The 27,967-nt window shown below is 40.0% G+C and overlaps 1 protein-coding gene across 1 annotated transcript; it reads left to right on the top strand.

The window, feature by feature from the left end:
- On the top strand, positions 1–27,967 carry LOC311077658 (B-cell receptor CD22-like). The gene is made up of 11 exons (XM_084106240.1): positions 1–129; positions 231–572; positions 671–919; positions 25,598–25,936; positions 26,035–26,283; positions 26,371–26,619; positions 26,702–26,783; positions 26,934–26,979; positions 27,131–27,211; positions 27,371–27,434; positions 27,556–27,967. The coding sequence occupies exons 1-10, from the start codon at positions 72–74 to the stop codon at positions 27,428–27,430; spliced, it is 1,755 nt and encodes a 584-aa protein (XP_083962366.1). The 5' UTR covers positions 1–71; the 3' UTR covers positions 27,431–27,434; positions 27,556–27,967.

Here is a 27,967-nt window from a genome sequence, read left to right as displayed (position 1 = left end):
CAGAAACAACAAGAGTTGTTGAAGAGTAAGTTGAAAAATAAGCCACTTTACATTTGTTGTAGGTGTTGATAATGACATCACTCAGAATGGCTCCTCCTCTTCCTCTGATCGTTCTTCTCATGATTCATGGTTAGTCAATGCAACACTTCAGAAACACTCAAGATGAATTGGATAATTTTTTTTATGCACAAGCTGCTGCTAAATTGTTCAGTATGAATTCTGTGTTTCAGGGGTTTCTAGTGCTGATTGGGGTGTGAGTTACAGTCCTTCACACATCTGTGCACTAAAGGACTCAACAGTGATAATAAGATGCACTTATACATACCCTACTGGATATAAGATCAAGAAAGTGTTCTGGAGCAAACACTTTGTAAAAAAGGGCGAAAAGCCTCCAGATCTGTCTGAGGACCCTGAATACAGTCAGAGGCTTCAGTATCTGGGAGATAAACAGCAGAACTGCACCGTCAGACTGAGTCATGTGACACTGAAGGATTCACACATGTACTATTTCAGATTCATCACTGATAAAGAAAAATGGATTGGTGCTCCAGGAGTGACTCTTACTGTCACAGGTGAGTTTGGTGAGGTTTATCTCTTCTTCTGTGCATTATGTTGAATAATAATCAGTGTATGACAGCAGCACTAGATATAATGTGTGTGTTGTGTTCAGATCTTCAGGTGGAGTCTCCTGAGAGAGTGACAGAGGGAGATTCAGTCACTCTGAGATGTAAAAGCAGCTGCGCTCTGACTGACAGAGCAACATTCATCTGGTACAGAAACTCACAGCCATTAACTGAGAGAAGAGACAGAAACAATGAACTCCTGCTGCAGTCAGTCAGAAGAGAGGATTCAGGCAGATATAGCTGTGCTGTAGACGGACACACTCACATCTCTCCTGCTGTTCAGCTCAATGTCATGTGTGAGTATGTGTTTTATGTACTTCAGTGTTTTATTTAGTGATTTATTTTCTTTAACGATTCACCCCTATTGGTCATAAGTTTTAAATGTAAGAACTGATTTTCCTGCTAAAACAATAGCTGAGATAAAATTCACCGTACAATAAAGCAATAAAGAAATAAAACGCACCCTGGACAGAAGATCGCAAAGAAAGAGCACAGGACATTGTCTTGTCCAAACTTTTCTTATTCCTTATGTCTGCATCCCCCTCTCCCTCCTCCCTTCCTCTCCTGAGTCAAGTCACCAAAAGTTCACTAAGAATGTCTATATAATCACATATGATGTATCTTGTGAATCTATTGTTTTTCCTTTTCATGTTTGGTATCATTTTAAATGTCTCAGTGCGATGAGTAAAATGGTCTTAATTTCATTGCAGTCATTGGTATTATGAGAAAGACTGAGAACTCAGGAGAATCCTGTTTTCCTCTTTGGGTGATGTCTCTTCAAGATATCTGATAATTCTCCCCTCTCCCCCGAAACCAGGTGTTACCCTCTGGGGTACATGAATTGACCCAAAACAACTCTAAAAAATATTGGTATAACCCTTTTGTTCTGGTCTGGGTATTTAAGGGGAAGTGGCAGAGCAGACTTTGGGACCCTGTAACCAGGAATAACCCCCATGCAGTGCTGTGTCAGTGTTTTCTCAAGTCTTACACTTGAAACACACACCCCTGTGTGTCTCTGTCAGGAATGCATTGCTTTTATTGAAACTAAATTCCAATAAATTAAGTGAACTTCACTGGAGCGCTGGAAAGACATTCATGCATTATACCTTCGCCCAGACCGTTGGACTCTGTCTTTGGGCCAATGGGTGGTCTTCATAAATAATTAAGATTTTTAAAACTGTTTTTGAAAGAAGTATATTATACTCACAAGGCTGCATTTATTTGATCAAAACAATAAATAACAGAGACATTTTTAATATAGTAGCAATTTGAGCACTGTTGAATGGATTCTTAAACACCTCTGATTGGCCATTGTGTTTAGGTGCTCTGATTGGCTACAATGATCAATGCTTCAAAAAACATGTCTTCACCGAGCGCTTACACAGATACACACGGGAATGTTTGAAAGCATGTGTCTATCAGCACATCTGTCTATCAGGGGATCCGTCTATCAAGGGATATATTAGAGATCCGTTGATAGATGCCTGCTTTTAAACGCTCCTGTGTGTATCTAAGCGCTGTGTAAGATGTCTATTTACAACATGTTTTTGAAGTGTTGATTATTGTAGCCAATCAGAGACATATGATGAGCATGTGAATGCAATGGCCAATCAGAGGTGTTTAAAAATACGTTCAACAGCGCTCAAAATGCTAGAGGGAAATGCATGGTTTCGTCACATTTTTTGAATTTCAGTAACGACTTGGTACTGTTGTGGATTTTTCCCTAAACCTAACTAAGTACCTAAGTCTACCGGGGCCGTCTCCAGTCAACGATAATAATAATAATAATAATAATAATAATAATAATAATATATTTATTTTGTATAGCGCCTTTAAAAGTAGCTTTCTCAGAGCGCTTTACAGACAAGCATAACAGTAGTAGTAGTAGTAGAAGTAGTAGTAGTAGTAGTAGTAGTAGTAGTAGTAGTTGTTTATTTCTTCGGTCATTATGAACATTTAAATCTTAGGTCAAAGATCCTGTACATAATACAATAAAAAAAAATAAAAAAAAACAAAGAAAGAAAAAACAAAATGTGTACATTAGAAAGAAAAATACAAAATGTGTACATTAGGAATTTAAATGCTAAATAATGCCTGACCGAAGGGGTTTAGGCTGCAAGTCAAGACTTATTTTGCCTAACCCCTTTTACAACTGAGACACTATGTCCAAAGATGACACAATTATACAGTTTCTCTTATACCAACGATGGTAACATGTAAGCACAGAACTTAAACTTCAACAATCAAAATTATATTATGCATCCTCTTTCAACTTCTTTTCTAATGTTCTTCATTCAAGTGTTCTATACTTTTCCATAATGTTTAACTTATACATTTTCTTAAATGCATTAATAGTTTTAGAGCCCTTAAGTTGAATAAGAAGACCGTTCCATAGATCAACTCCTTTAACTGATAAACACCTCCTCTTAGTATTACTCTTCGCCATGGGTTTTTGTAACAGATCAGTTCCTCTGAGGCTGTATCTAGATTCTCTGGTTTGAAACATCTCTTGTAAACAGTGAGGAAGCATGAAATTGTGAGCCTTATACATCACCACTGCTGTGTAAACATCAACAAGATCATGAAATTTTAATGTATTTAATCTAATAAAAAGTGGATTTGTTGGAGCAAGGTATTCTGCATAGCTAATCACTCTAATTGCTTTCTTCTGCAATAAGAAAATGGGTTGTATATTAGTTTTATAGGTATTCCCCCATATTTCCACACAATAGCTAAGGTATGGAAGGATGAGGGAATTGTACAGTATATATAATGCGTTTTGATTCACAGAGGTTTTTATTTTACACAGTATAGCAATAAGTTTTGAAATTTTAGTCTTTAGTATATTTATATGCGCTTTCCAATTTAACCTATGATCAATATTGATTCCCAAAAACTTTGTTACATACACCCTTTCAATTTCTACCTCCCCAATTTTGAGTCGACATAGTTTGTTTACTACCTTGTTTCCAAATACAATATATTTAGTTTTATGCAGATTTATGGAAAGTTTATTTACTTCAAACCATTTTTTGAGTATCTTAAGTTCGGTTTCTACTGAATTCAAAAGCAGCTCAAGATCTTTTCCCGAACCGTACAAACTGGTATCAATAGCAAATAGGATACATTGCAATTTGTTGAGGACTTCACTAATTTCATTAATGTACATAATAAATAGTTTAGGTCCCAGAACGGAGCCCTGAGGAACACCGTGGGTTATTTTTGCCTCCATTGAACTGATACTATTAATATGTACATACTGATTTCGGTCACTTAGATAACTTTCTAGCCAAGCATGTGCTAAGCCCCTGACACCATACCTTTCTAATTTATTTAAAAGCAATGAATGGTCTATAGTGTCAAAGGCCTTGCTAAGGTCAATAAAGACACCAACAGCATACTCACTGTTCTCAATAGATGTTGATATCTGTTCTACTAGTTCTGTGACTGCCATTGAAGTGGACCTAATGGATATAAAACCGTACTGATGTTCACTTAACAGGTTATGCTTGTCTATAAAGCTATCAAGTCGTTTCACAAATAGCTTTTCCAATATTTTTGAAAACTGCGAGAGTATTGAGATCGGTCTGTAATTGGTAAACTGTTGCTTTTCTCCACTTTTAAAAATAGGTATTACTTTGGCAGTTTTCATTTTACTCGGAAAGATACCCATTAAAAAAGACTGATTACACATGAAAGGAGTAACAGTACAATCAATGATATCTTTCACGAGGACCATATCAATGTCAAATCCATCTGTTGTTCTCTTAGTCTTGAAGGAATGTACAATTTCTATGATTTCTCTCTCACTAACACTTTCAATGAAAAGTGAGTTTAGATTATTTTTAATATTAATTTCTTCAAATTCTTTTGCATTATTTGATTGCACAATTCCATTGGCTAACTTAGGCCCTACACCAGGGTGGGAATTATACCGCGGCCACGCGGCCATGGCCGCCGTTGCCCTACACTTTGGCCTTCATGCCCCGTGAAAAAAAAATCATCGTACGGCCACAGTGGCCTGTGTGCCCTGGCCCTGTCCAAGTTCCACCCAAGTAGTCTCTGAACTTCAATTAGTTTGTGGATTCGCGCAGGTGCAGTGTCATAATCACATCGATGATCTCACGCATCAAAACAGCAGTGCAAAAAGCATGTAACGTCAGCACCAACAGAAGAACGACACTCTGTTGTCTACACTGGTGCATAGATATATACACTAGATTTCGCCTTGGCTACGGCATTCGTTCATGAACTGCCGTAGCCAAGGCGAAATCTATATGTCTATCTATGCACCAGTCTGCGCACACGTCACACAGCAGGAAGCGCGGGCGCCCTCAGATCACTTGGACGTCGCTGTGTTATAAGACGTAAAAACGATATAAATACTGTTCGTTTTCTCACACAAACCGCTCGTTTCGTGTCTTAGGCCATCAATGTGTACTTACGATGGGGAATTGTTTTAATTTGGACTCTGTGGATGGCTGCTCTTTGAGACCGTGACCATAGACCTGCATTATATGACTGACAGACAAGAACGGTTTGACCTAAAAATATCAAAATCTATTTGCTAGTAGATAAGTGCCCTTTTCAGAAAACGGCCCTATGCAAGGTTCCAGAGGTAACGGCGTCGGCGCACTGAAGCGTTTTTTTTTTTAATAGTTCAAAGTTACTATAAGATTTAATGTTATTACCTTGACAAACTATAACTTACATCATTAAAAAGATTTAAGACTCACGTTTCAGTATTTGACCACTATTGTATTCTGAGAAATTTATATTGACAGTTATGTCTTAATTTGTGTCAGGAGTTATGAAATGCAAAAATGAGTCGATACCTTTAATATGAATTATGAGCGTCAGACGCTCCCATTCATAAAAAACTCCTGTGCTGTCGTCATGAAAGCGATTCACAAAACAACGTCCCTCACGGCTCTTAGCTCAAAAGTGTGCAGATTTGGAGAAATATTGATATATTCTCAGTTTACATCAGATTTCTATTGACAGGAATAATATTTTATTGAATTTATAGCCAAATGCGTCGATGTAATCATTATGAGCGCTGTATACTGATGTGCTGTGTTTTCAATTCATACCAGCAGCCTGAGGGCGCTCTACTACACATTATAGTCCATATTTGAAACTCATGAAGAAGAGCGTTCGACAATGCAGGAAATTATTAATTTATTGGCATTTGTGTTGTTTCTGAATGCTTTTATTGGCATTTGTGTTGTTTCTGAATGCTTTTATTGGCATTTATGTTGTTTCTATTGTTGTGTGAGGGTGTATACCTTCTGGATGTAATGGCGCTCTCTCTCTCTCTCATTAAAAAATGTTTTTTTTTTTATTAAAAAAGTCATAATCCATGTCTTATTCCAAATTAGGATGTTATGGTATCAATCTGAATGGGAAAACCATCGAATTGTACGATGGCCTTTGTGCCCTGTCATATGGCCTTGGTGCCCCTAAAAAAAAAAAAAAAAGGTGGAGGCCAAATGGCCTTGCCCCTAAAATTACATAATTCCCACCCTGCCCTACACTAACAAAAAAGCTATTAAATGCATTAGCAATTTCCTTTTTTTCACTGATGATTGAATTATTCACTGTGAAGTAATTTGGATATTCTTCCTTTTTTCTCCCATTCCTGATAATGCCATTCAAAACCCTCCAGGTACCTTGGATGTCATTCTTGTTCTACTCCAGCAAATTGTTATAGTACGCTTTTTTATTAAATCTTATTATTTGAGTTAACTTATTTTTATACATTTTATATCTTTCTTCAGTTTGTTTAGTCCTTTGCTTTAAATAAACTCTATAGAGTTGTTGTTTTCTTTTACAGGCCTTAGCTATGCCCTTGGTAAGCCATGGCTTATCCTGGCTATTTTTATTTTTAATGTAGTATTTCTTACGCGGACAGTGCTGGTCATACAATTGGATTAGGGTAAGTAGGAAGGCATTGTATGCCCTATCAGGGTCAGGAGTTGTATACACTTCTTCCCAAGTTTGGGCACATAAGTCACCCCTGAGAGCAGCAATAGCTTCAGGAGTTCTATGTCTTACAACTTTGAAATCATTTGTTTTGGTTGTATTATTTTGTAATTGTTTGAAAATACTAAAAATAGGAAGATGGTCAGTGATGTCATTGATAAGTACTCCAGCGGTAATTTGACTTGCTAATTGATTAGTAAAAATATTATCTATTAATGTTGATGTGTCCGTAGTAATTCTGGTTGGCTTTACAATAAGAGGAAATAGAGTGTTGCTATACATAGTGTCACCGGGGCGGACTCGGATGACCAGCCACCCCAGACTTAGACACCACCGTGAGGAGCCGACACCACAGGTCCGCAACAGATGGACAACGCAGACAAGAGATGATTTCAAAAGAATAACAATCTTTATTGAACACAATATAGCAATGGGCACAAGCATGATAGACTTCAGTGTCTTCTAGGTCTTTTTCAGCTACGGGTAGGTATTGGTCTAACGTCGCAGTTTCGCCCTGACGGCGACTTCGCCAATGGTACAACTCACTTCAGGACTCGGGCCGTGAGTATACCGGTAAGGATGCTTCTCAGTTAAGGATACTTGCGTCGATACACAGTAGTGAGTGAGCAAACTTGGAGGGTTACTTCACCAGTGATGCGGCATACTTCAGGACTCAGATGGTAAGTAAACAGGTAAGGATTCTTCTCAGTACAGGATACTTTCGTCAGTGCACAATAGTGAGACAGTGGTTTAAAAGCTTACTTCACCAGCGATCCTGCATGCTTCCAGGACTCAGACGGTAAGTAGAAGGTAAGGATTTTCCCACAGCAATATGTTCCTTCAGGGCTCAAGCAGAGAAGAAGTTAATAGTACTTCACCAGTGTAGCTGTACACTCGCAGGGCTCAGGCAGAGAAGAGGTTAATAGTACTTCACCAGCGTAGCTGTACACTCGCAGGACTCAGGCAGAGAAAAGGTTAATAGTACTTCACCAGTGTAGCTGTACACTCACAGGGCTCAGGCAGAGAAGAGGTTAATAATACTTCACCAACGTATAAGCAAAGGTTGGGGCCGCTTCCCAGCAAAAGCACACCACACTCGTGTTCACTTCCAATCCACAGCAATGAATAAATGTGTATCAGTAAGGCAAAAGCACTGCAATTCACTCACATGATAGGGCTGATCAGAGGCCTCAATCCATTCGTTACACTCTCGTGGGGGGATATTCAATCCTCAATTCCTCTTCAACACACTCTGAAACACACAGCTTCCCCAACAGTCAGATTTACATTCACTGCATCCTCTTCGAGCTTTTCGAATGTTTGTAAGATGAAATCAATTCACTTATCTCTCTCTCCCGCCCTTCACAGCGCAGATCCAATCGGTAAAACAGTCCAGCGGATTCCCACAGACGAACTCTAATCCAGCAGACTTCAATGGCGACTTTCACCTCAATGAGACTTCAACAGAGACCTCCACATCCGAACAAGCTTGTGCCCAAAACTGCTCTGAACCAACCAGCTGCGCGCCCAAAAACCAACCCGCAGAAAACCAACACTCAAACTTCTCTGAATGGCCCTTTTATATCCGGCTTGTGAAGCGAGCAGCCTGTATGAATGCCGCTCCTCTCTTTCTCTCGCACCTGCAATGCATTAGCACTAATCAGGCCGGCCAATGTTCCTGACACACCCGGAACCGGAGTGGGATGTGTCGCACCCAAATCGTTCCCTCGGGAAACTCGTGCCTCGTCGAAAGGGTTCCGCTCGCTGAGCGTTTTTGTCACCCGTGACATAGTATTAATGAAGTCTGTTGTTTTCACATTTTTCTGAGGGTTCAGAAGATTAATATTAAAGTCACCACACACAATATGGACCTTATTTAAATTACTAAAAAGACTGTCCATTGTTTTATTGAAGATGTCTAGACATGATCCAGGTGTTCTGTACACACAACTAACAACAATATTTTTAGATTTTTCTACAATAATTTCACGTTATACATTCCAAAACATCATCAATGGTGGTTGACTCACTATTAATCCTTTTAAACCTCAGATCTGTATCTATGTATAGTGCAACGCCCCCACCTCTTTTATTTATCCGATTGGTAGTGAACAGTTCATATCCATCTAATTCTACTTCACAGCACCTATCTGCATCCAACCAAGTCTCAGAAACCGCAATGACACTGAATTTATTAAACTTGACTAAGATATTGCTTAATGTCATTATAATTTTTGTTCAAACTCCTACTATTAAAGTGTATAATACTAAAGGCACCATTCATATTAATGCATTTAAATTGCTCGTCAGTGTAGTAATCACAATCATTAATTATATTATTAAACAAATGCTCATCCGGATCTATGTCACAGCCAAACTCATTTGCTCTATAATTTATATCATCGTACAGAATGATGTCTTCACTACCATTTATAAATTCTACATCATTGTTGTCAATATCCACATCACTCAATTCATCCTCACTGTCATACATTTGTTTTTAGTTTTATCATGCCTCCACCTTCCCACCAAAAGTACATAACATTGGACAACCCAACCCCAGGACCCTTCACACTCATGGAGCACACGTTTATGCACACATACGCAGGACACGCACACAGACAGCGTACAGATCCAGATTTATGCCCGGGCAACACACTAATAATCACACACACGCGTGCACACAGCACACAATCAGACGCACACATAAAACTACAGTCCATTTGGAGATGTCCCGTACAATTCCCAGTCCTCCCAAATCCAAAGCCCAAAGTCCGAGTGTTCGAAATATTGATATCCACTTGTCGACTCCACTGAATACCATTGGAACAACCACTAATAGGAAAGAGACTCACTGTCATTATATCCCTTGAGAAAAATGTCCCAAAACTTAAGTCCTCCATCCAACGCAAGACGAACACACTCTGTCCATTTGCAGCGTTACAGTATATCCTCAGTCTAACAAAAAAAATATCCATTGTTCCATTGTCTACTTCGTGTTAAATTATTCATCCAGGAAACAAACACTAGGGCTTGACTTCTCTCGAGTTGTATCAAAAATAATACTCAGTGGAATTATCAACATTATTTAAATTGGTCAAGGTCTTTCATTTCTCTTACCAATATGACTTTAGCTTGTTCCGGAGTGCGCCCATTTAGCTGGATAAATATCTTACAGTTCCTCGTCCATGTCGCTTTGATCTTCCCATTTTTTTTCAGGATACGCGCTTCTCTGGCAATACCAGCCGCTTTCTTTGTGAGATGATCATTCAGATACACTGATGTTCCTTTTAACTTCTTCCCTTGACTCATAAGTTCTGGCTTATGTTTGCGATTTGCAAAACGCAAGATGATAGCTGGATTAGCCTTGTCCTTCCGCAGCAAAGTATGGCATGCCGAGATGGCGTTCGGATCCAGGTAAACATCCTTCTCTGCCAGAAAGTTCACAACTTGCTCTTCCAGCGTTTGCAAATCCTCGACATGTGCATCCTCACTTATATTTCTGCCTTCCATAGCTGCTCTAGCGTAAGAGCGGATAGCTCTAGCGTATGGTAAGACCTGTAATTATTACATCTTCCATTCTGGTGTACTGCTCTAGGTTGTCGATTCTTTTCTCAAGCTCCTCGATGGTTTTGTCTCTCTCTTACAATATTTTTAAGTTGTTTCACTTCTTCAAAAAGCTCCGCTAGCTTCATCAGCTGTTGCGTCACTTTCGTTAGCTCCCCAGACATATAATTTAGGGACTCGCGGATTTCCTCCAAATCATTCTCCATCTTTGCCTCCGCTGCTGATTTCTTCGGGCCCATCGTAGACTTTTCCTGTACTACTTTTTTTTTTCTTTTTTTTTTTTTTTCTACTCACACTTTAGGCAAGAAAAAAGACGTATATTTGATGCCTAAGCCTGCAGCACTTCACCACAGTAAAGGAATAACACAATGTAAATACAAATAAAATAAAAATAAACACATAAAATTAAGATCATGTAAAAGCAATCCTAAAATAAAATGTTTTAAGAAGAGATTTAAAAGTCACTAATGTATTTGCTTCCCTGATGTCGGCCGGGAGAGAATTCCAGAGCTTAATAATAATAATAATAATAATAATAAGTTTATTTTATATAGCGCCTTTCTGAGGACTCAAGGTCGCTTTACAATAACTACAAATACACATAACATAGAAACATGACATAGAGACGATACATATAAACTGTGAAGGATAACATAGTAGATGTAACCCATGTTAAATGTGGTGCTTAAGAATAAATATATAATAATATAATTGTATATTCTAATAGTTATAGTTTTCATTAAAAAGTTGAAACGATCTATTAATAAACATTGTGAATTAATTATCCATAAATAAAAATAATAAGTATGATAATTGAGCACAGAACATGTGACGTATTACACGTACACGAGTTGCGTGTGACGTAAGCTTATGACTCACGGAAGTGCGAGAGACGCGCTGAACACGAGATGAGAGTGATACAGACGGGATTAAAAAGAATGATGGTTGCTGATTTAATCGCGGATGTTGGCCGATTGTGATGCTCTGAATCTGAAGTGAATGTTTAACAAAACTGTTAAACTCGGGATTTGGTCAGGTTTATTGCTTGAGTTGGAAATTTCTCTCATGGATTTGAGATGGCGAGCCACCCAAAATCTGAATGCTGACATCTGAACCTGGGAAAAGACACTTTTGCTGTACCACAAGGTTTTCGTTGCGCTAGAGACATCAACTTCTTCAGTTAGGAGGACATTCTTTTCTGTTTGGATCATTTCTTCGAACTGGTAGGATTGAACTGATTGTGCATTTTCCCACTGGACCTCTTAAGGAACTGTCTGGACGATATTCAAGAGACATTTCAGACAAAGAGTTCAAAACAAGGGTTTTGTTTATTGAATGTTATCGAATGTGAGTCACATGTAAATATTGAATTTCCTTTTACACTTTCAGTTTGATATAAGTTTCAGTTGGGTTTAATTGTGGTTACATGACATTGTACCTTGTTTAAGAAATTATTCGGTTGTCTAAACATAACTAAACACTAATTTTAGGGTATACTAAACACTAAAAGCTAAATAAAATAAAAACCCTAAACTCTAAATTGAAGATCAGTGAACTTTAAGAGCTGTCCAAAATACAGCTAAATCAAATAAGAGTTGTGCTATAATCCATATCTAAACAGAGATAAAGTAGATAATATAGATTAAATTGTAAAAGGAGAAGGAAAGTAAAATCTTAAGAGAATAAGACAAGAAACCCAAAGACAACACAGAGAACTCATTTTATTTTGTATACATTTTATTGTTTTTATATTGTTTTATTTTCAAACCTGATTCATGTTGTTTACGTGACTGTTCAATCACAAAATATATTTTTTTCGAGTATCTTACCTGGTTGTGTGACTTATTTACTGCCAGTATTTATTCTGTTCTCCACTGACCTAGAAACTGGTCCATTGCTCCAACCTACGTTGAGGGCACTTGTTACATAAATCTTGGCGAGCCAGCCAGGAGAACAGTGGTAGTAAATATCTTCTGAACAGGTCCCTTAAAATACAAAATACAAATATTCAAATTAAACAAAACTGAGATAATTTTAGTCCTAAGTAACATGGATATCGTTGAAACTGAGAATGTTAAAGTCACAAACTCAGTGATAGTTCGTGGGTTGACTGACACAGAGCTTGATGAAGACCTAGTTGAATTTTTAAACCAACATGGGCATGTTAGTAGACATCTTAGAGTAGATGACCCCAGATCGCCTTTTCATAGAGACGTTATTGTAGAATATGAAAGCTGTTCTGCCCTTGTAACTCTTGAGCCTTTGCTGCCGTACACTTTCAGAAGCCCTCATGACGTCTCTTATGTCATATCACTCTTGTCAAGTGTCTACTTGCCAGCAGCAACCAAGCAAGCTACCGCCAGTTACTTTGCTGAGCTGCAGAAATTAGCAATGATTAGTGGAAAGACTTTTGAGGAACTTCTGAAAGAACAGTTATCTCAAGTCACTACATCAAGTGCTGAAATCACAACAGACAAGAATGAACCAAAGCTTTCCTTGGGGACGGGCACTCCCACACATGATCCTCTTACCTCATTCAAAGATGGGAAAAGCGCAGAAGGGTGTCAAAGTCCAGATACTGTGCGTTCAGTGGTCTTTGAAAAGAGAACGTCAGCTTTTGATGTGGCTGATGTAAATCCACCTGAAATCCAGCGTGTGGTAGTAGAACACCTAATAAAGAATGAAGGAATTCCCCACATGCATGCACCTTTCAGGCTTAGAGTGTTCTCTGGGAAAATCCCGCGTCCGAGCACTGAAGTTGACTATGATGCTTGGAGAGGGAGTGTTGAACTGATTCTCCAAGATCCTTCTCTTTCTGAATTGCATCGATCCAGAAAAATATTAGACAGTTTGTTACCTCCAGCATCAGAGATTGTGAGGCATCTGGGTGCAACAGCTCTACCTAATGCATACCTCGACATTCTGGATTCTGCTTTTGATGCAGTGGAGGACGGAGACGATCTCTTTGCAAGATTCTTGAATACATTGCAAAACTCAGGCGAAAAGCCCTCTCTGTACTTGCAGCGCTTACAAGCAGCTCTCTTAAAAGCAATAAAAAGAGGTGCCATTTCCAATGCTGAAGCCGATAAACAGCTCTTGAAACAGTTCTGCCGAGGCTGTTGGAACGACGCATTAATAACAAACCTCCAGCTCGAGGCTAAACGAGATAGTCCACCCTCATTTTCTGAACTGCTTTTGCAGTTGCGCAGTGAAGAAAATCGACACTCTGCCAAAGAGAGCCGTATGCGTCAGCATCTGAATGTTCATCGTCATAAAGTCAGCTCCAATGTTGTATCCACAAGCTCTTTTGATTTGGAGCGAGGTGCGGCATCAGAGGAGAGTGAGATTGCAGAGCTAAGACGGCAAGTCGCAAAACTTCAAAGTCAGCTCAGTAAGCAGAAAGCTAAACAGACGGAGAAAACTGTCCTACTGCAGAGTGACGATGTGCTCGACTTGAAGAAACAGTTTGCAGAACTTCAGAGTCAGTTCACAAAGCTAGGATCTCAGAAGCCTCTAAAGCAAAAAGGAGACCGTGAAACCAAACACGCTTACCCCAAGTCCACCCAACCAACTGTTTCAGTTGTTGTCCCAAAGTCCCAAGATAGACCTAAGCCAGGTTATTGTTTCCGCTGTGGCGAAGATGGACATATCGCGTCTGGTTGCGAGGGCGATCCAAACCCATCTTTAGTGAATGAAAAACGGAAGCAGCTGAAGGAGCGACAGAGTCTCTGGGACCGTCAGCAGTGCCCAGGGGTCTCAGAGTCTTTAAACTGGAATTAGCCCCTGTAGCGAGACGTACAAGGGCTACCATGTGCAGAACTAGTCTCAAAGGGTCCACAGGAAGAAGGGGTAGCTCAGAGTTTTCCCGTAGTAGAGGTCCATTGGCCCACCTCCCAAAGGGGCTGATAGGGGCCAAGTGTACTGCTCAGGTGTACATAGAAGGGAAACTATGTTCCTGCCTCCTGGACACAGGGTCGCAAGTCACGACAATCTCCCAATCTTATCATGAGCAAAATCTGCCTGGTTTAAGTATAACTACTTTGGATAACCTGCTGGAAATAGAAGCAGCAAATGGTCAATCGGTGCCTTACCTGGGTTATATAGAGGCGAAAATCGCATTCCCCAGAGACTTCCTTGGGTCTGACGTTGAAGTTTCAACTCTTGTTTTGGTGATTCCAGAAACTGGTGGCACTGCTCAGCCAAAGGTGTTAATAGGCACAAACACTTTGGATCTGGCATACGACAAGTACCTTGAAACCAATGATCCAGTACGTCAAGCTGTTCCATTTGGCTACAGAGCCGTGATTCAGACCATCGAAAATAGACGCCAGCAGAAAGTAAACAGTACCATAGGAATCGTTAGGCTCCCTGATCTTACTCCTACTGTTGTTCCTGCAGGTCAAAATGTCGTTCTTGAAGGAGTTGTGAGTGCAAGAGGAAAAGTAGCAGAGAAATGGGCTGTGATGGAGCCTCCTTCATGTTCACCCTTTCCTGGAGGACTGCTTGTTGCCAGTTGCTTGCTAAACTTACCCCAGCATCCATCGCGAAAGGTTCCAGTGGTGTTAAAGAATGAAACAGAACATGACATCATTATCCCTGGCAAGAGTGTGATTGCAGACATTCATGCTTTGCAAAAAGTAATGTCACACAACATTGTGCAATCTGATTGCTCAGTGTCAAGTGTCCATGAAAAGTCTGACAAGGAACTCTGCTTTGACTTCGGTGATTCCTGTTTGCCAGAGGAGTGGAAGACGAGAATCACTCAAAAACTGCACACCATGCCCGAAGTCTTTGCCATGCACGACATGGATGTTGGTCAGACAGATAAAGTGAAACACAATATAAAGTTACACGACGAAAACCCCTTCAAGCATAAAGCAAGACCCATCCATCCCAACGATCTCGAAGCTGTCCGGCGACATCTAGAGGAATTGCTTGAAGCAGGTATCATTCGTGAGTCAGAATCATCTTTCTCTTCTCCTATCGTTGTGGTAAGGAAGAAGAATGGTGATATAAGACTTTGTATTGATTACCGCAAGTTGAATATGCAGACCATCAAGGATGCGTATGCCTTACCCAACTTGGAGGAAACCTTTTCAGCGCTCCGAGGCTCAAAATGGTTCTCAGTGCTCGATCTCAAATCTGGTTATTACCAGATCGAAGTAGAAGAGAAAGACAAACCCAAGACCGCCTTCGTATGCCCATTGGGCTTTTGGGAGTTTAATAGGATGCCTCAGGGCATCACTAACGCTCCCAGCACATTCCAAAGGCTGATGGAGAAGTGCATGGGGGACATCAACCTTTCAGAAGTCCTAGTGTTCTTGGACGATTTGATTGTCTTCTCAGATACATTAGAAGAGCATGAGAGACGTCTTCTTCATGTTTTGGGACGCTTGAAAGACTATGGTTTAAAGCTTTCAGTGGAGAAATGCAAGTTTTTCCAGACGTCAGTGAAGTATCTCGGTCACATCGTCTCAGAAAATGGCGTGGAAACGGATCCCCAAAAGATAGAAGCCATTAAAACCTGGCCAAGTCCAAGGAACCTGAAAGAGTTGCGTTCCTTTCTGGGTTTCTCCGGTTATTACCGACGATTTATTAAGGACTATGCGAAGATAGTGAAGCCATTGAATGAACTGACCGTGGGATATCCTCCTCTTCAAAAAAATTGCAAGATGAAAGGTAAGGAGAAAACCTACCTTGATCCCAAAATACCTTTTGGAGGGCGATGGACGACTGACTGCCAGCAAGCATTCGAAACACTCATTGCAAAACTCACTGAAGCACCAGTACTAGGATTTGCAGACCCTGGGTTGCCATATGTGCTGCATACGGATGCGAGCACTACCGGACTAGGTGCGGCGCTCTATCAAGAGCAAGAGGGTGTGCTACGAGTGATTGCATATGCCAGTCGAGGATTGTCAAAGAGCGAGGCCCGGTATCCTGCCCACAAGCTGGAGTTTCTGGCCCTGAAATGGGCAGTCACCGAGAAGTTTTGCGACTATCTGTATGGGAGTAGTTTCAAAGTGATCACAGACAGCAACCCCCTCACTTATGTTTTAACATCAGCCAAGTTGGATGCAACCAGCTATCGGTGGTTGTCTGCTTTGTCCACCTTCTCCTTTACCCTCCAGTATCGTCCTGGGAAGAGCAATCTCGACGCAGATGCACTCTCAAGACGGCCTCATGGTGATCTGGTGAATGATTTAACATCTCAGAAAGAGCAAGATCGAATACGTCAGTTTACCTTGTATCACTCACCTGAAGCGTCCAATTCCACCCTGGTTTCCACTGACGTAATACGAGCAATCTGTGACAAGCATTCATTATGTCAAGCTGGTGGCAACAGTTGTATCACTCTTATTGAGTCACTTTCTATGTGCCCAGAAGCGATTCCAGAAGATTATGAGCTGATGGAAGGATCTTCAGTTGTTCCCTGTATGTCAGAACAGGAATTGAGAGAAAAACAGAGAAATGACCCAGCCATGCGAGAAGTAATTCTTCAATTGGAATCAGGAGACACTGTCTTACCTGCACTGAGACGTGAGCTTCCAGAACTTCCTTTCCTGTTAAGAGAATGGAGAAAACTTGAGCTAAGGGATGGTGTTCTCTTTCGCAAAAGAACTGTTGGGGACTGCACAACGTATCAACTCGTCCTTCCACCTGACTTAAGAGCCATGACCATGGAGAGTCTGCACGACGACATGGGTCACATGGGAATAGAACGGACTCTTGACCTCATCCGGTCTCGATTCTATTGGCCCCGGATGGCTACTGATGTTGAACACAAAGTCAAGACCTGTAGTCGCTGTGTGTGTAGAAAGACTTTACCAGACAGAGCAGCACCTCTAGTGAACATCCAAGTCACCCGGCCACTAGAGTTAGTGTGCATGGACTTTTTGTCATTGGAGCCCGACCGTAGCAACACAAAAGATATCTTGGTGATAACAGACTTCTTCACCAAGTATGCGGTCGCAGTTCCCACCCCAAACCAAAAAGCCAGAACGGTCGCAAAGAGTCTGTGGGAGAATTTTATAGTTCACTATGGTGTGCCTGAAAAGCTCCACAGCGACCAAGGACGTGACTTTGAGTCCAGAACAATAAAAGAACTCTGTGACATCGCTGGCATCAAAAAGGTCAGAACTACACCTTACCATCCTAGAGGGAACCCGGTTGAGCGTTTCAACCGCACGCTGCTAGGAATGCTTGGTACCTTGAAAGCTCATGAGAAGACACGTTGGAAAGACTTTGTGAAACCACTTGTGCATGCTTATAATTGTACAAAACATGAGACTACAGGATTTACACCTTATGAACTTATGTTCGGACGACAACCAAGGTTGCCAGTAGACTTGATTTATAACACCTCAGTGAATCGTGACAGTCCCAAGTTTCATTCAGAGTATGTGCAATCATTGAAAACTCACCTTCAGGAAAGCTACAAGCTAGCTCAGAAGAATGCAGCAAAAACGGCAGAAAGAAACAAAGTCCGTTTCGACCGTAGAGTGACTGAGTCATCTCTTGAGGAAGGTGATCGTGTGCTGGTCAGGAATGTGAGGTTACGTGGGAAACATAAACTGGCCGACAGGTGGGATCCTGTGGTACACGTTGTAGTGGGATGTGCTGGCGAACTACCTGTATACACAGTGAGACCTGAGAGGCAAGACGGTCCCTTACGAACACTTCATAGAGATTTATTGCTACCTTGTGGGTTTTTGTCTTCACTGGCTGAGGATGAGGTGGTTGTGGCAAAACCTCAGAAAAAACGAGCAACTAGACAAAGCAGAGATGAGGAAGCTGAGGAATGTCCTGAGAACTACCAAAGTTCTGATGAGGATGACTATGTACCCCAGATCTCTGAAGTGCCAGCTATTACCTCAGAAAAGTTCATCCGGGAATATAATATCATAAGGAAGCCTGTAGAAGTTCCTCTCAACTCTAATCCTGCAAACAAAATCTCACCTGACATACCATCAGTCGCAAATGATGATTCAGAGATAATGATTCCGTCTGAAGCAGAATACTTACCGGGTACCGAAAACTCAACTGATACACCGTACTTACCTGAAGCTGAATCTTCATCTTGTCCTGCAGAATCTGTAAAGGAAATCCTGAATGAAAGAAACCACTCACCTCAAGTAGAACAGCAGACACTGGATGTAGCTGGTGGGAACAGAAAGGGTAAAGACAATGAAATGCATGCAGTGCAAATTGAGGAAACTGTACCTGATGTTCCAATGCAGAGAAGCAGGCTGGAATCAGCTGAAACTGATGAATCTGAGGAAGAAACAGATCACATTGAAAGTGAGGGTGAAAGTCATCTTAGGAAGTCCAAAAGAGTGAAGCAGAGGTCAAAAAGATTGACTTACCCTGAGTTGGGAAACCCAATGATATCCATAATTCAATCTTTGCTTCAGGGTTTGAACACAGCTTTTACTGAAACATTAGCAGAGCAACCCAGATCGGTTAAACGCCCTAAGATGTAGGCCCTAACACTGATTAGCAGGCATAATCACAATGCAAAGGGACTTGCATTGATTTAAAGAGGGGAGGGTGTAACCCATGTTAAATGTGGTGCTTAAGAATAAATATATAATAATATAATTGTATATTCTAATAGTTATAGTTTTCATTAAAAAGTTGAAACGATCTATTAATAAACATTGTGAATTAATTATCCATAAATAAAAATAATAAGTATGATAATTGAGCACAGAACATGTGACGTATTACACGTACACGAGTTGCGTGTGACGTAAGCTTATGACTCACGGAAGTGCGAGAGACGCGCTGAACACGAGATGAGAGTGATACAGACGGGATTAAAAAGAATGATGGTTGCTGATTTAATCGCGGATGTTGGCCGATTGTGATGCTCTGAATCTGAAGTGAATGTTTAACAAAACTGTTAAACTCGGGATTTGGTCAGGTTTATTGCTTGAGTTGGAAATTTCTCTCATGGATTTGAGATGGCGAGCCACCCAAAATCTGAATGCTGACATCTGAACCTGGGAAAAGACACTTTTGCTGTACCACAAGGTTTTCGTTGCGCTAGAGACATCAACTTCTTCAGTTAGGAGGACATTCTTTTCTGTTTGGATCATTTCTTCGAACTGGTAGGATTGAACTGATTGTGCATTTTCCCACTGGACCTCTTAAGGAACTGTCTGGACGATATTCAAGAGACATTTCAGACAAAGAGTTCAAAACAAGGGTTTTGTTTATTGAATGTTATCGAATGTGAGTCACATGTAAATATTGAATTTCCTTTTACACTTTCAGTTTGATATAAGTTTCAGTTGGGTTTAATTGTGGTTACATGACATTGTACCTTGTTTAAGAAATTATTCGGTTGTCTAAACATAACTAAACACTAATTTTAGGGTATACTAAACACTAAAAGCTAAATAAAATAAAAACCCTAAACTCTAAATTGAAGATCAGTGAACTTTAAGAGCTGTCCAAAATACAGCTAAATCAAATAAGAGTTGTGCTATAATCCATATCTAAACAGAGATAAAGTAGATAATATAGATTAAATTGTAAAAGGAGAAGGAAAGTAAAATCTTAAGAGAATAAGACAAGAAACCCAAAGACAACACAGAGAACTCATTTTATTTTGTATACATTTTATTGTTTTTATATTGTTTTATTTTCAAACCTGATTCATGTTGTTTACGTGACTGTTCAATCACAAAATATATTTTTTTCGAGTATCTTACCTGGTTGTGTGACTTATTTACTGCCAGTATTTATTCTGTTCTCCACTGACCTAGAAACTGGTCCATTGCTCCAACCTACGTTGAGGGCACTTGTTACATAGAGGTATAGTAGTATAGCTTAGGAGCATAGACAGAAAATGCTCGGTCACCCCACGTATGAAGCCATGGAGAGGACCACTCTGAGAGGAGCGCAGATTGCGACGTGGTGTGTAAGGGATTAATAAGTCAGTCAAATACTGAGGTGCCAGATTGTGCAGAGATTTATAGGCCAGCATAAGGATTTTAAAATCAATACGGTACCTAACAGGTAGCCAGTGCAGGGACCGGGGTTATATGGTCCCTGGCCCTGACCCCAGACAGTACTCTAGCAGCTGAATTTTGAAGATATTGCAATTTATCCAATGATGATTTAGATACCCCAGCTAGAAGACCATTGCAGTAGTCAATGCGCGAACAGACAAAAGAGTTTATCAACTTCTCAGCTACCGAAAAGGACAACATAGGACGAAGCCGGGCTATATTTCTGAGGTGATAAAATGATGTCTTAACTGTATTCTGGACAAAAGGCTCAAATGACAGTGTGGCATCAAATATGACACCCAGATTTTTTAATTTGGTCTTAAACTCCAGTGCAACACCATCAACAGACAGAGTAGGAGACCCAACCTTTCGCAGTTGATGTGGAGATCCAAGGAGCATAACTTCTGTTTTTGAGCCATTTAGAGACATAAAATTATTGGACATCCAAATCTTTATCTCAGTAATAAAGTTAGAAAGATGCCCAACGTTCACTTGCTGACCTGGTCTAGTATGTATATAAATCTGTGTATCATCAGCATAAAAGTGATAGTTAAGGTTGAGAGATTGTAGTAATTGACCAAGTGGATAGATGTACATACTAAAGAGTAGGGGACCCAAGACTGACCCTTGTGGAACACCCGTATGAACAGAACCAACTTTGGACCTATAACCACCCATAAAAACAAATTGACTGCGGTCAGTGAAATAGGACTTGAACCAGTCAAGAACAGTCTCTGACAAGCCAAATACATGTTCGAGGCGATTGAGTAGTAGGGCATGGTCAATAGTGTCGAAGGCTGAACTGAGATCCAAGAGAATGAGAATGGACGTGGAGCCGGAGTCGGAGGCAATTAGTAAGTCATTAGCGACTTTCACCAACGCAGTCTCAGTGCTGTGTAATTTTCGAAATCCTGATTGATGAGGCACAAATAGTTTATTTTCAATTAAGTGTTTGTTTTATTGGGCTGCAACCACACCCTCCAAGATTTTAGACAGAAATGAGAGATTTGAGATTGGGCGATAATTTGACAGATTTTTCACATCAGAATTTTGCTTTTTTAAAATGGGAGTAACTGCAGCGGTTTTAAGTGCTGCTGGCACCTCCCCAAATGACAAAGAGTCATTTATTATAGCAAGAACTGAGGGACATAGAGGACCAAAGCAGGATTTAAACAGGCTACCAGGCATGGGATCAAGCATGCAAGTGGTAGCTTTCATACTAGAAACCTGGTTGCAGAGCATCTCAGGTTGTAATAAAGTAAATTTGGAAAAAGGAATGCCAGAGAACCTAGGAGTATTAACTGTAAGATCGGCAGACTGCAAGGTATGGATATTTGTGCGAATATTGTAATTTTTTTTCACTGAAAGATTTGAGAAACTCATTACAAAGCCAGTCAGATGAAGTCAGAGAACTGACACTATCTGCTTTAAGCAGACTGTTAATTGTATGAAAGAGCTTCCTGGGATTGCTTTAATTATTATCAATAATGTTTGAGAAATAGGCAGATCTTGCAGTTTCAATGGCTACTTTCCAGGCCTGGTGGAACACATTTAAACCAGAGTGACGCCATTTTCGCTCTAATTTCCAGCACACAGCCTTCTGTATACGCAAATCACCATTATACCAGGGGGCTGACTGTGCAAATGAAACATTACATGTTTTTATGGGTGCAAAGATGTCCAAGTTGGCTGTAAGGACATTATTAAATACTGAAATTTTATCCTCAAGAGGAGCAGAAGACATGCCAGCTAAAGAAGAGACAATCGAGTTTGCAAAGGTAGCATGATCAATTGATTGCCATTTACGGAATTAAATAGTTTGTGAAGTCTCTCTACTAGAATGAAATGTCTCAATATTAAAGAAGATAGCTAGATGGTCAGAAAGTCCAGCATCCACAACAGAGAGATTAAAAAGAGATGAGTCATTTGCAATAATTAAATCTAACGTGTGTCCTTTACAGTGAGTGGGGACATTTACAAACTGAGAAAAATTAAAACAGTCCAAGAGTGATAGAAAATCCTTGGCCAAGAGACAGGCTTTCTGATCTACATGTATGTTAAAATCACCCAGAATCAAAATTCTCTTAAATCTGACGGACAATAAAGAAAGAAGATCACCAAACTCAGACAGAAAGTCCTTATTCAGTTTAGGAGGTCGATAGATAGTGACCATAGCAGAATGGAGAGCAGAGTGAGTATCAGACACATTTAAAACAAGACATTCAAAAGTTTTAAAAGGAGGAACGGACACAGGGTGAATCTTGTATTGCAGTTTGTAAACAACTATAATACCACCACCTCTACCTGTAGTTCGTGAAACGTCAATGAGTCCAAAGCCCGCTGGAGTCAGCTGATTAAAAAGAAAACCATCATCCTGTTTGTGCCATGTTTCCATAATGAAAAACAAGTCCAGCTTCTTGTCCATGATAAAATCCGCCAGCAATAAAGCTTTGTTGTTCACAGAGCGCGCGTTAAGTAGCGTGGCTTTTAAAGGGCTTGCAGACACCGCATCACAGAAATGCCGCTCATACGGCAGAGCAGAAAAGTTAGTAAGATCAACCCCAGAGGAAGACAGTCTTGTAATCCTTCGCCAGCAGTTAAAAACTGAGATGGAGGACGGCGAGGAAGAGACGTAGCTTCGTCCTGTGCTCCGATGAATATACCGCTTGGGCCGCAGTAATCCAGCCCTGTCACAGTGGTCGTAGGTGTCCCCCGACAGATAGTAATTCCGCTTCAGGGATAAGAGCTGGCGAGAGGTGTACTGTAAGGCCATGTTCATTAAAGCCTCGTCTGCACCAGCTCCCAATAAGCCTATCTGTGAGTCCACAGAGCCTATAGAAAGCAACCAGGCCAACACCAAGAAAAGCAATCTCCCGGCAAACATGAAGAAAGCACACCGCATCACAACGGAGAGAGGAGCGGCATCCAAAGCGCGCCAGCGTACCCTGCTCAGTGTATAGCCCTGGGCCGTCTCCAATCGACGATCCCTAACGTCTCCAATCGACGCTTAATACCGGGGCCGTCTCCAATCGACGATCTCCCTGGGCCGTCTCCAATCGACGATCCCTAACGTCTCCAATCGACGCTTAATAAATAGTCTAACTAACTAACTTGCTTCCATAACAGGATTTCTTCCTGCGCAGGAATAATTGACAAACAGACCTTAGCAAATGTCCTCCAAATGCTTTAATCACGGCCGGAAAATCTCTCGAGCAGTTCTCAGAGAATCTCCCCCGAGAAGCAAGGCCGGAGGATCTCTGACAAATTCCATTGAGAAACCCACAGTACACAAGAATACAACAGTTTGTATAGAATAAGAAGGTATGGCAAAAAATGTCATACCGCATTACATAATTTCCCCACAATTTGATTGGTTCTTCATATGCAAACCCTTCTGTTACTAGGTAAAGCAAACTTTGTTTTAATGATTACTTCATTGTTAATCACAAGGTTCAAATTTAGTCATCTGTCTAGTTTCAATTCCAAAATGCGTTATTTATACACTCACACAACCAAAGTCAAAGGGGTATGGTAAAAATACAACATCCAAAAACACAGGACAAAACGTTTTAGTACATTGTGTTTCAAAGTGTTATCATGTTAGGCCTGAAAAGAGAAGTAATGTTAGATGTTAAATAAGGTTAGATGTTAGAAACATGGTTAGTTTAATATACAGTTTAAAATTTCTACGACAGTACCGAAGTCGATACTTTTGGCAACACTAGCGGCTCTGATGTCAGGACTAGTAAACGAAGACTGCTATGTTCACTCTTACATCCAACAACAAAACACCCAAATTGCTTACGAGACATCCCTTATGAAAAATACATTTATCCAAGTGTGCTATTAGTATACTTCTTTTAAACTTAAAATAAGAAAGTATACTTTCAGTCTACTTTTTATATACTTCTCAGAAATATACTTAAAATTGCACTTAAGAATACTTGACATACTGACAGAAAGGTCTAAGTATATTTGGCCTACTTGTACCTGTTACGATCTGCTCCGAGACAAGAAGGTTTAGATCCAATGTAAAGGCGTAATCCAATGTACAGGCAAGGGTCATACACAGACAGGCAGTCAAAACAAAGAAACAAAGAAACAAAGAAACAAACAAACAAACAAACAAACAAACAAACAAACAAAACAGGCAGGGACCAGAGGCAAGAGAGTAATCCAGGGACCAGAGGCAAGAGAGTAATCCAGGGAACAGGGCAAGATATCCAAAAACCAAGAGACAAGAAAACCAGGAGAATGCTCAGAAATGCAGTGTAACACTTAAACAAGACTTTGCGGTGAGTGAATGAATGAACATGGTATAAATAGACTGAGACTAACAGGATGATGAGACACAGGTGAATGCAATCAGTGAATGAGGTACAGGTGAATGTGATCAGTGATAAGTGATGATGAGTCCGGGCAGTGAGTTATGGGAAATGTAGTTTGTGAGTGATAATAGTCTTATGTGGAGTGCCCTCTGGTGGCTCTCAAGGGCACTCCAGCTGGTGACCGTTACAGTACCTATCTTTTGATGGAGATATACTTAAAAGTATAATTAAGTATTCTAAGTATACGTGGCTTGTGGTTGTGTTTTGAAAATATTGATTTATAAAGAAAACAGATCTGAGTTTTTTAGTAGGCTAGTCCACTGGAAGTGTACTTATGAATTTACTTCAAATCTCTTTACTTTTTCCCAGCCACTGACTGAAATTTTAGGCTATCAGTTTTTCACTGTTATATGGTAGGGGGCGCTATTATGCATCTTCTGAAAGAGTACAGAATCTCTGTATCAAAACACAGGAGAAGAAGATGCTGAAACAAGTGATACCCTGCGTCTCAATGTCCATGCTGTATATCCTTAACAGTATGTGATATTAAAATAAGTATGTCCCAAAGCATAGTATGTTGAAAAGAGTATGCCAGAAGTCCCTGTATGGTCTTCTATTTCTGATGGATTTTCGAAGTGTGGATCCGTGCTCATTATAACAGCTAATATTGCCCACAATCCATTGCGCTTTGGAGGAGGATCCAGTTCAGAACTACAAACTTCATTTTAACTTTTGTCAATCATCCTTTTGAACCCCCTTTCACATTTTTTGTATGAATCAAAAATATAATATTAAGCAAATTTTAGTCTTTAGTAAAAATTAAAGTTCAGCTAAATGTTTCATTGTTTCCCCCCAAACTAAAACGTACCAAGATAAAAAAAATCAATGTACAAGTTATGTACTGTACATCACTAACTATTATTTCAATTGCGTTGCAATGTAAACAGTTCATGTGTTCCAGGGAAAAAATAACAGCGTAAAGATTTGGAACAACATGAGGGTAATTGTGTGTGTGTGTGTGTGTGTGTGTGTCTGTGTGTGTGTGTGTAAACTATCCCTATAATCTGTGTTTCAGGGGTTTCTGGTGCTGATTGGGGTGTGAGTTACAGTCCTTCAGACATCTGTGCACTAAAGGACTCAACAGTGATAATGAGATGCATTTATACATACCCTACTGGATATCAGATCATGAAAGTGTTCTGGACCAACGAGTCTATAAAGGATGTAGAGCCTCCAGATCTGTCTGAGGACCCTGAATACAGACAGAGGCTTCAGTATCTGGGAGATAAACAGCAGAACTGCACCGTCAGACTGAGTCATGTGACACTGAAGGATTCACACATGTACTATTTCAGATTCATCACTGATAAAGACAAATGGATTGGTAATCCAGGAGTGACTCTTACTGTCACAGGTGACTTTGATGAGGTTTATCTCTTCTTCTGTGCATTATGTTGAATAATAATCAGTGTATGACAGCAGCACTAGATATAATGTGTGTGTTGTGTTCAGATCTTCAGGTGGAGTCTCCTGAGAGAGTGACAGAGGGAGATTCAGTCACTCTGAGATGTAAAAGCAGCTGTGCTCTGACTGACAGAGCAACATTCATCTGGTACAGAAACTCACAGCCATTAACTGAGAGAAGAGACAGAAACAATGAACTCCTGCTGCAGTCAGTCAGAAGAGAGGATTCAGGCAGATATAGCTGTGCTGTAGACGGACACACTCACATCTCTCCTGCTGTTCAGCTCAATGTCATGTGTGAGTACAGATTCATTAGTTCTTTTTAAGATTAGGAGATTGTGTTTGAATTAGATGATTTAAGGTTTTCATTTTTGTCTGTTTTAGATCCTCCAAAGAACGTTTCAGTGTTGATGAGTGGATCTGGTGTAATAGAGGAGGGAGATTCAGTGACTCTGAACTGCAGCAGTGACTCAAACCCTCCTGCTCTGAACTTCAGCTGGTTTAAGGAGAATGAAACCTCAGCTGTTGGATCTGGACAGAGTTTCAGTGCACTACAGAGTGGACGCTTCTACTGTCAGGCTCACAATCAACATGGATCTCAGAGATCAGACGCTGTAACTGTCACTGTTAAAGGTAGAGCGGCTCATATACTTACATTACTCTTTCCATAGTGACTCAAATGAATCTGTTCAGAAGTTTTACTCTTTTGTCTCAGTTGCAGGACGTCTGGTGATATTATACATATCCATTGGAGGGGTTTGTGGAGCTGCAGTGATCATTACAATGTTAGTGATGTGGTAAGATGTGTGTCTGTGGTACTCTCTCGTGTGTGTGAATGAATGACTGAATAAGAAAGTTGTGAATTCAGTGAGATGTCAAGAACTAAATGATTAAACATCAAATAAACTCTGATTGGTTGTAATTGTGTCAAATCACTATCTTTAAAGGAGAACCAGGAGGATGAAAAAGAGAAATGACACACAGGAGTCTCAGGTGAGAATAATTATCAGAAGTTTACTGATCAGGGAAATGATTTGGTATCTAAATGATTGAAAGTCTGAATGTAGCAGAGACTTTTTCTAGTGAGTACTTTGTAGACATTATTTATTTTCTCTCTATTCTGTTTTTTTCTTTAATGGCAAAGGTGAATCATCCCAGACCTGATCATGACAAACACCACTATTATTATATTGAATTGAGTGATGCTGAGAATGAGAATGCAACGGTAAGTGTTGTAAGTGTTTCCTACAAAAGACTAATCTCTCTTCACCTTTAGCCAAAAGGAATTAAACACTCAATGTCAGTGTGGAAATATCTATGTTGACTAAGAATATGAAAATTTAAATAACACACTCGTGTTTTTACTTTGTCTTCATTCATAAAGGCTGCTCAACTTGATGATTGTAAACCCGAACTGGACTCGTCTCTGTATGAAAATCTTTGAGCAAGTAAGAATACCCACTAGATAGAGACAAAACCCAATCTATTAGCCTTTCCTCTTGACAAATGTTGTTGATGCTTTTATTTAAATATTTCATTATTAATGTTTTCACTTTTTTTCTTATTCAGACTAACAAGAAGAGGCTGTAGTGTTTTGGACACATTACATATTACATCCTTTATGCATAAATTTGTGGGTGGAGCCCTGAATGATTGACAGGAGTGTCATGACATATAACTGAAGTATTTTAAGGATAATTTTATAGATGGATGCCTGGGCGAAAATAGAAGTAAAGCTTAATAAATTTATGTAAAAGTGTGTATTTTTTTTATTTTTTATAAATAAAGTGATTTTACTTTATGCTTTTTTATCATGTATGAATTTAGATTATTGTTTTTAACCATGAGTATCCATATTGTTGATGTTTCCAATAATAGGCAGGAAAAAATAAGGCTCTAGTTGTAAAATTCCACACTTTTCTGACATTCAATAAATCAGAATAACAGCACCATTACACTTAGATATTGCAAGAGAAAAAAA

The sequence above is a fragment of the Abramis brama genome (assembly GCF_963993115.1).
Source record: "Abramis brama genome assembly, chromosome: 2".
NCBI classification, from domain to species: domain Eukaryota; kingdom Metazoa; phylum Chordata; class Actinopteri; order Cypriniformes; family Leuciscidae; genus Abramis; species Abramis brama.
This window is presented reverse-complemented; position numbering and strand designations above follow the sequence as displayed.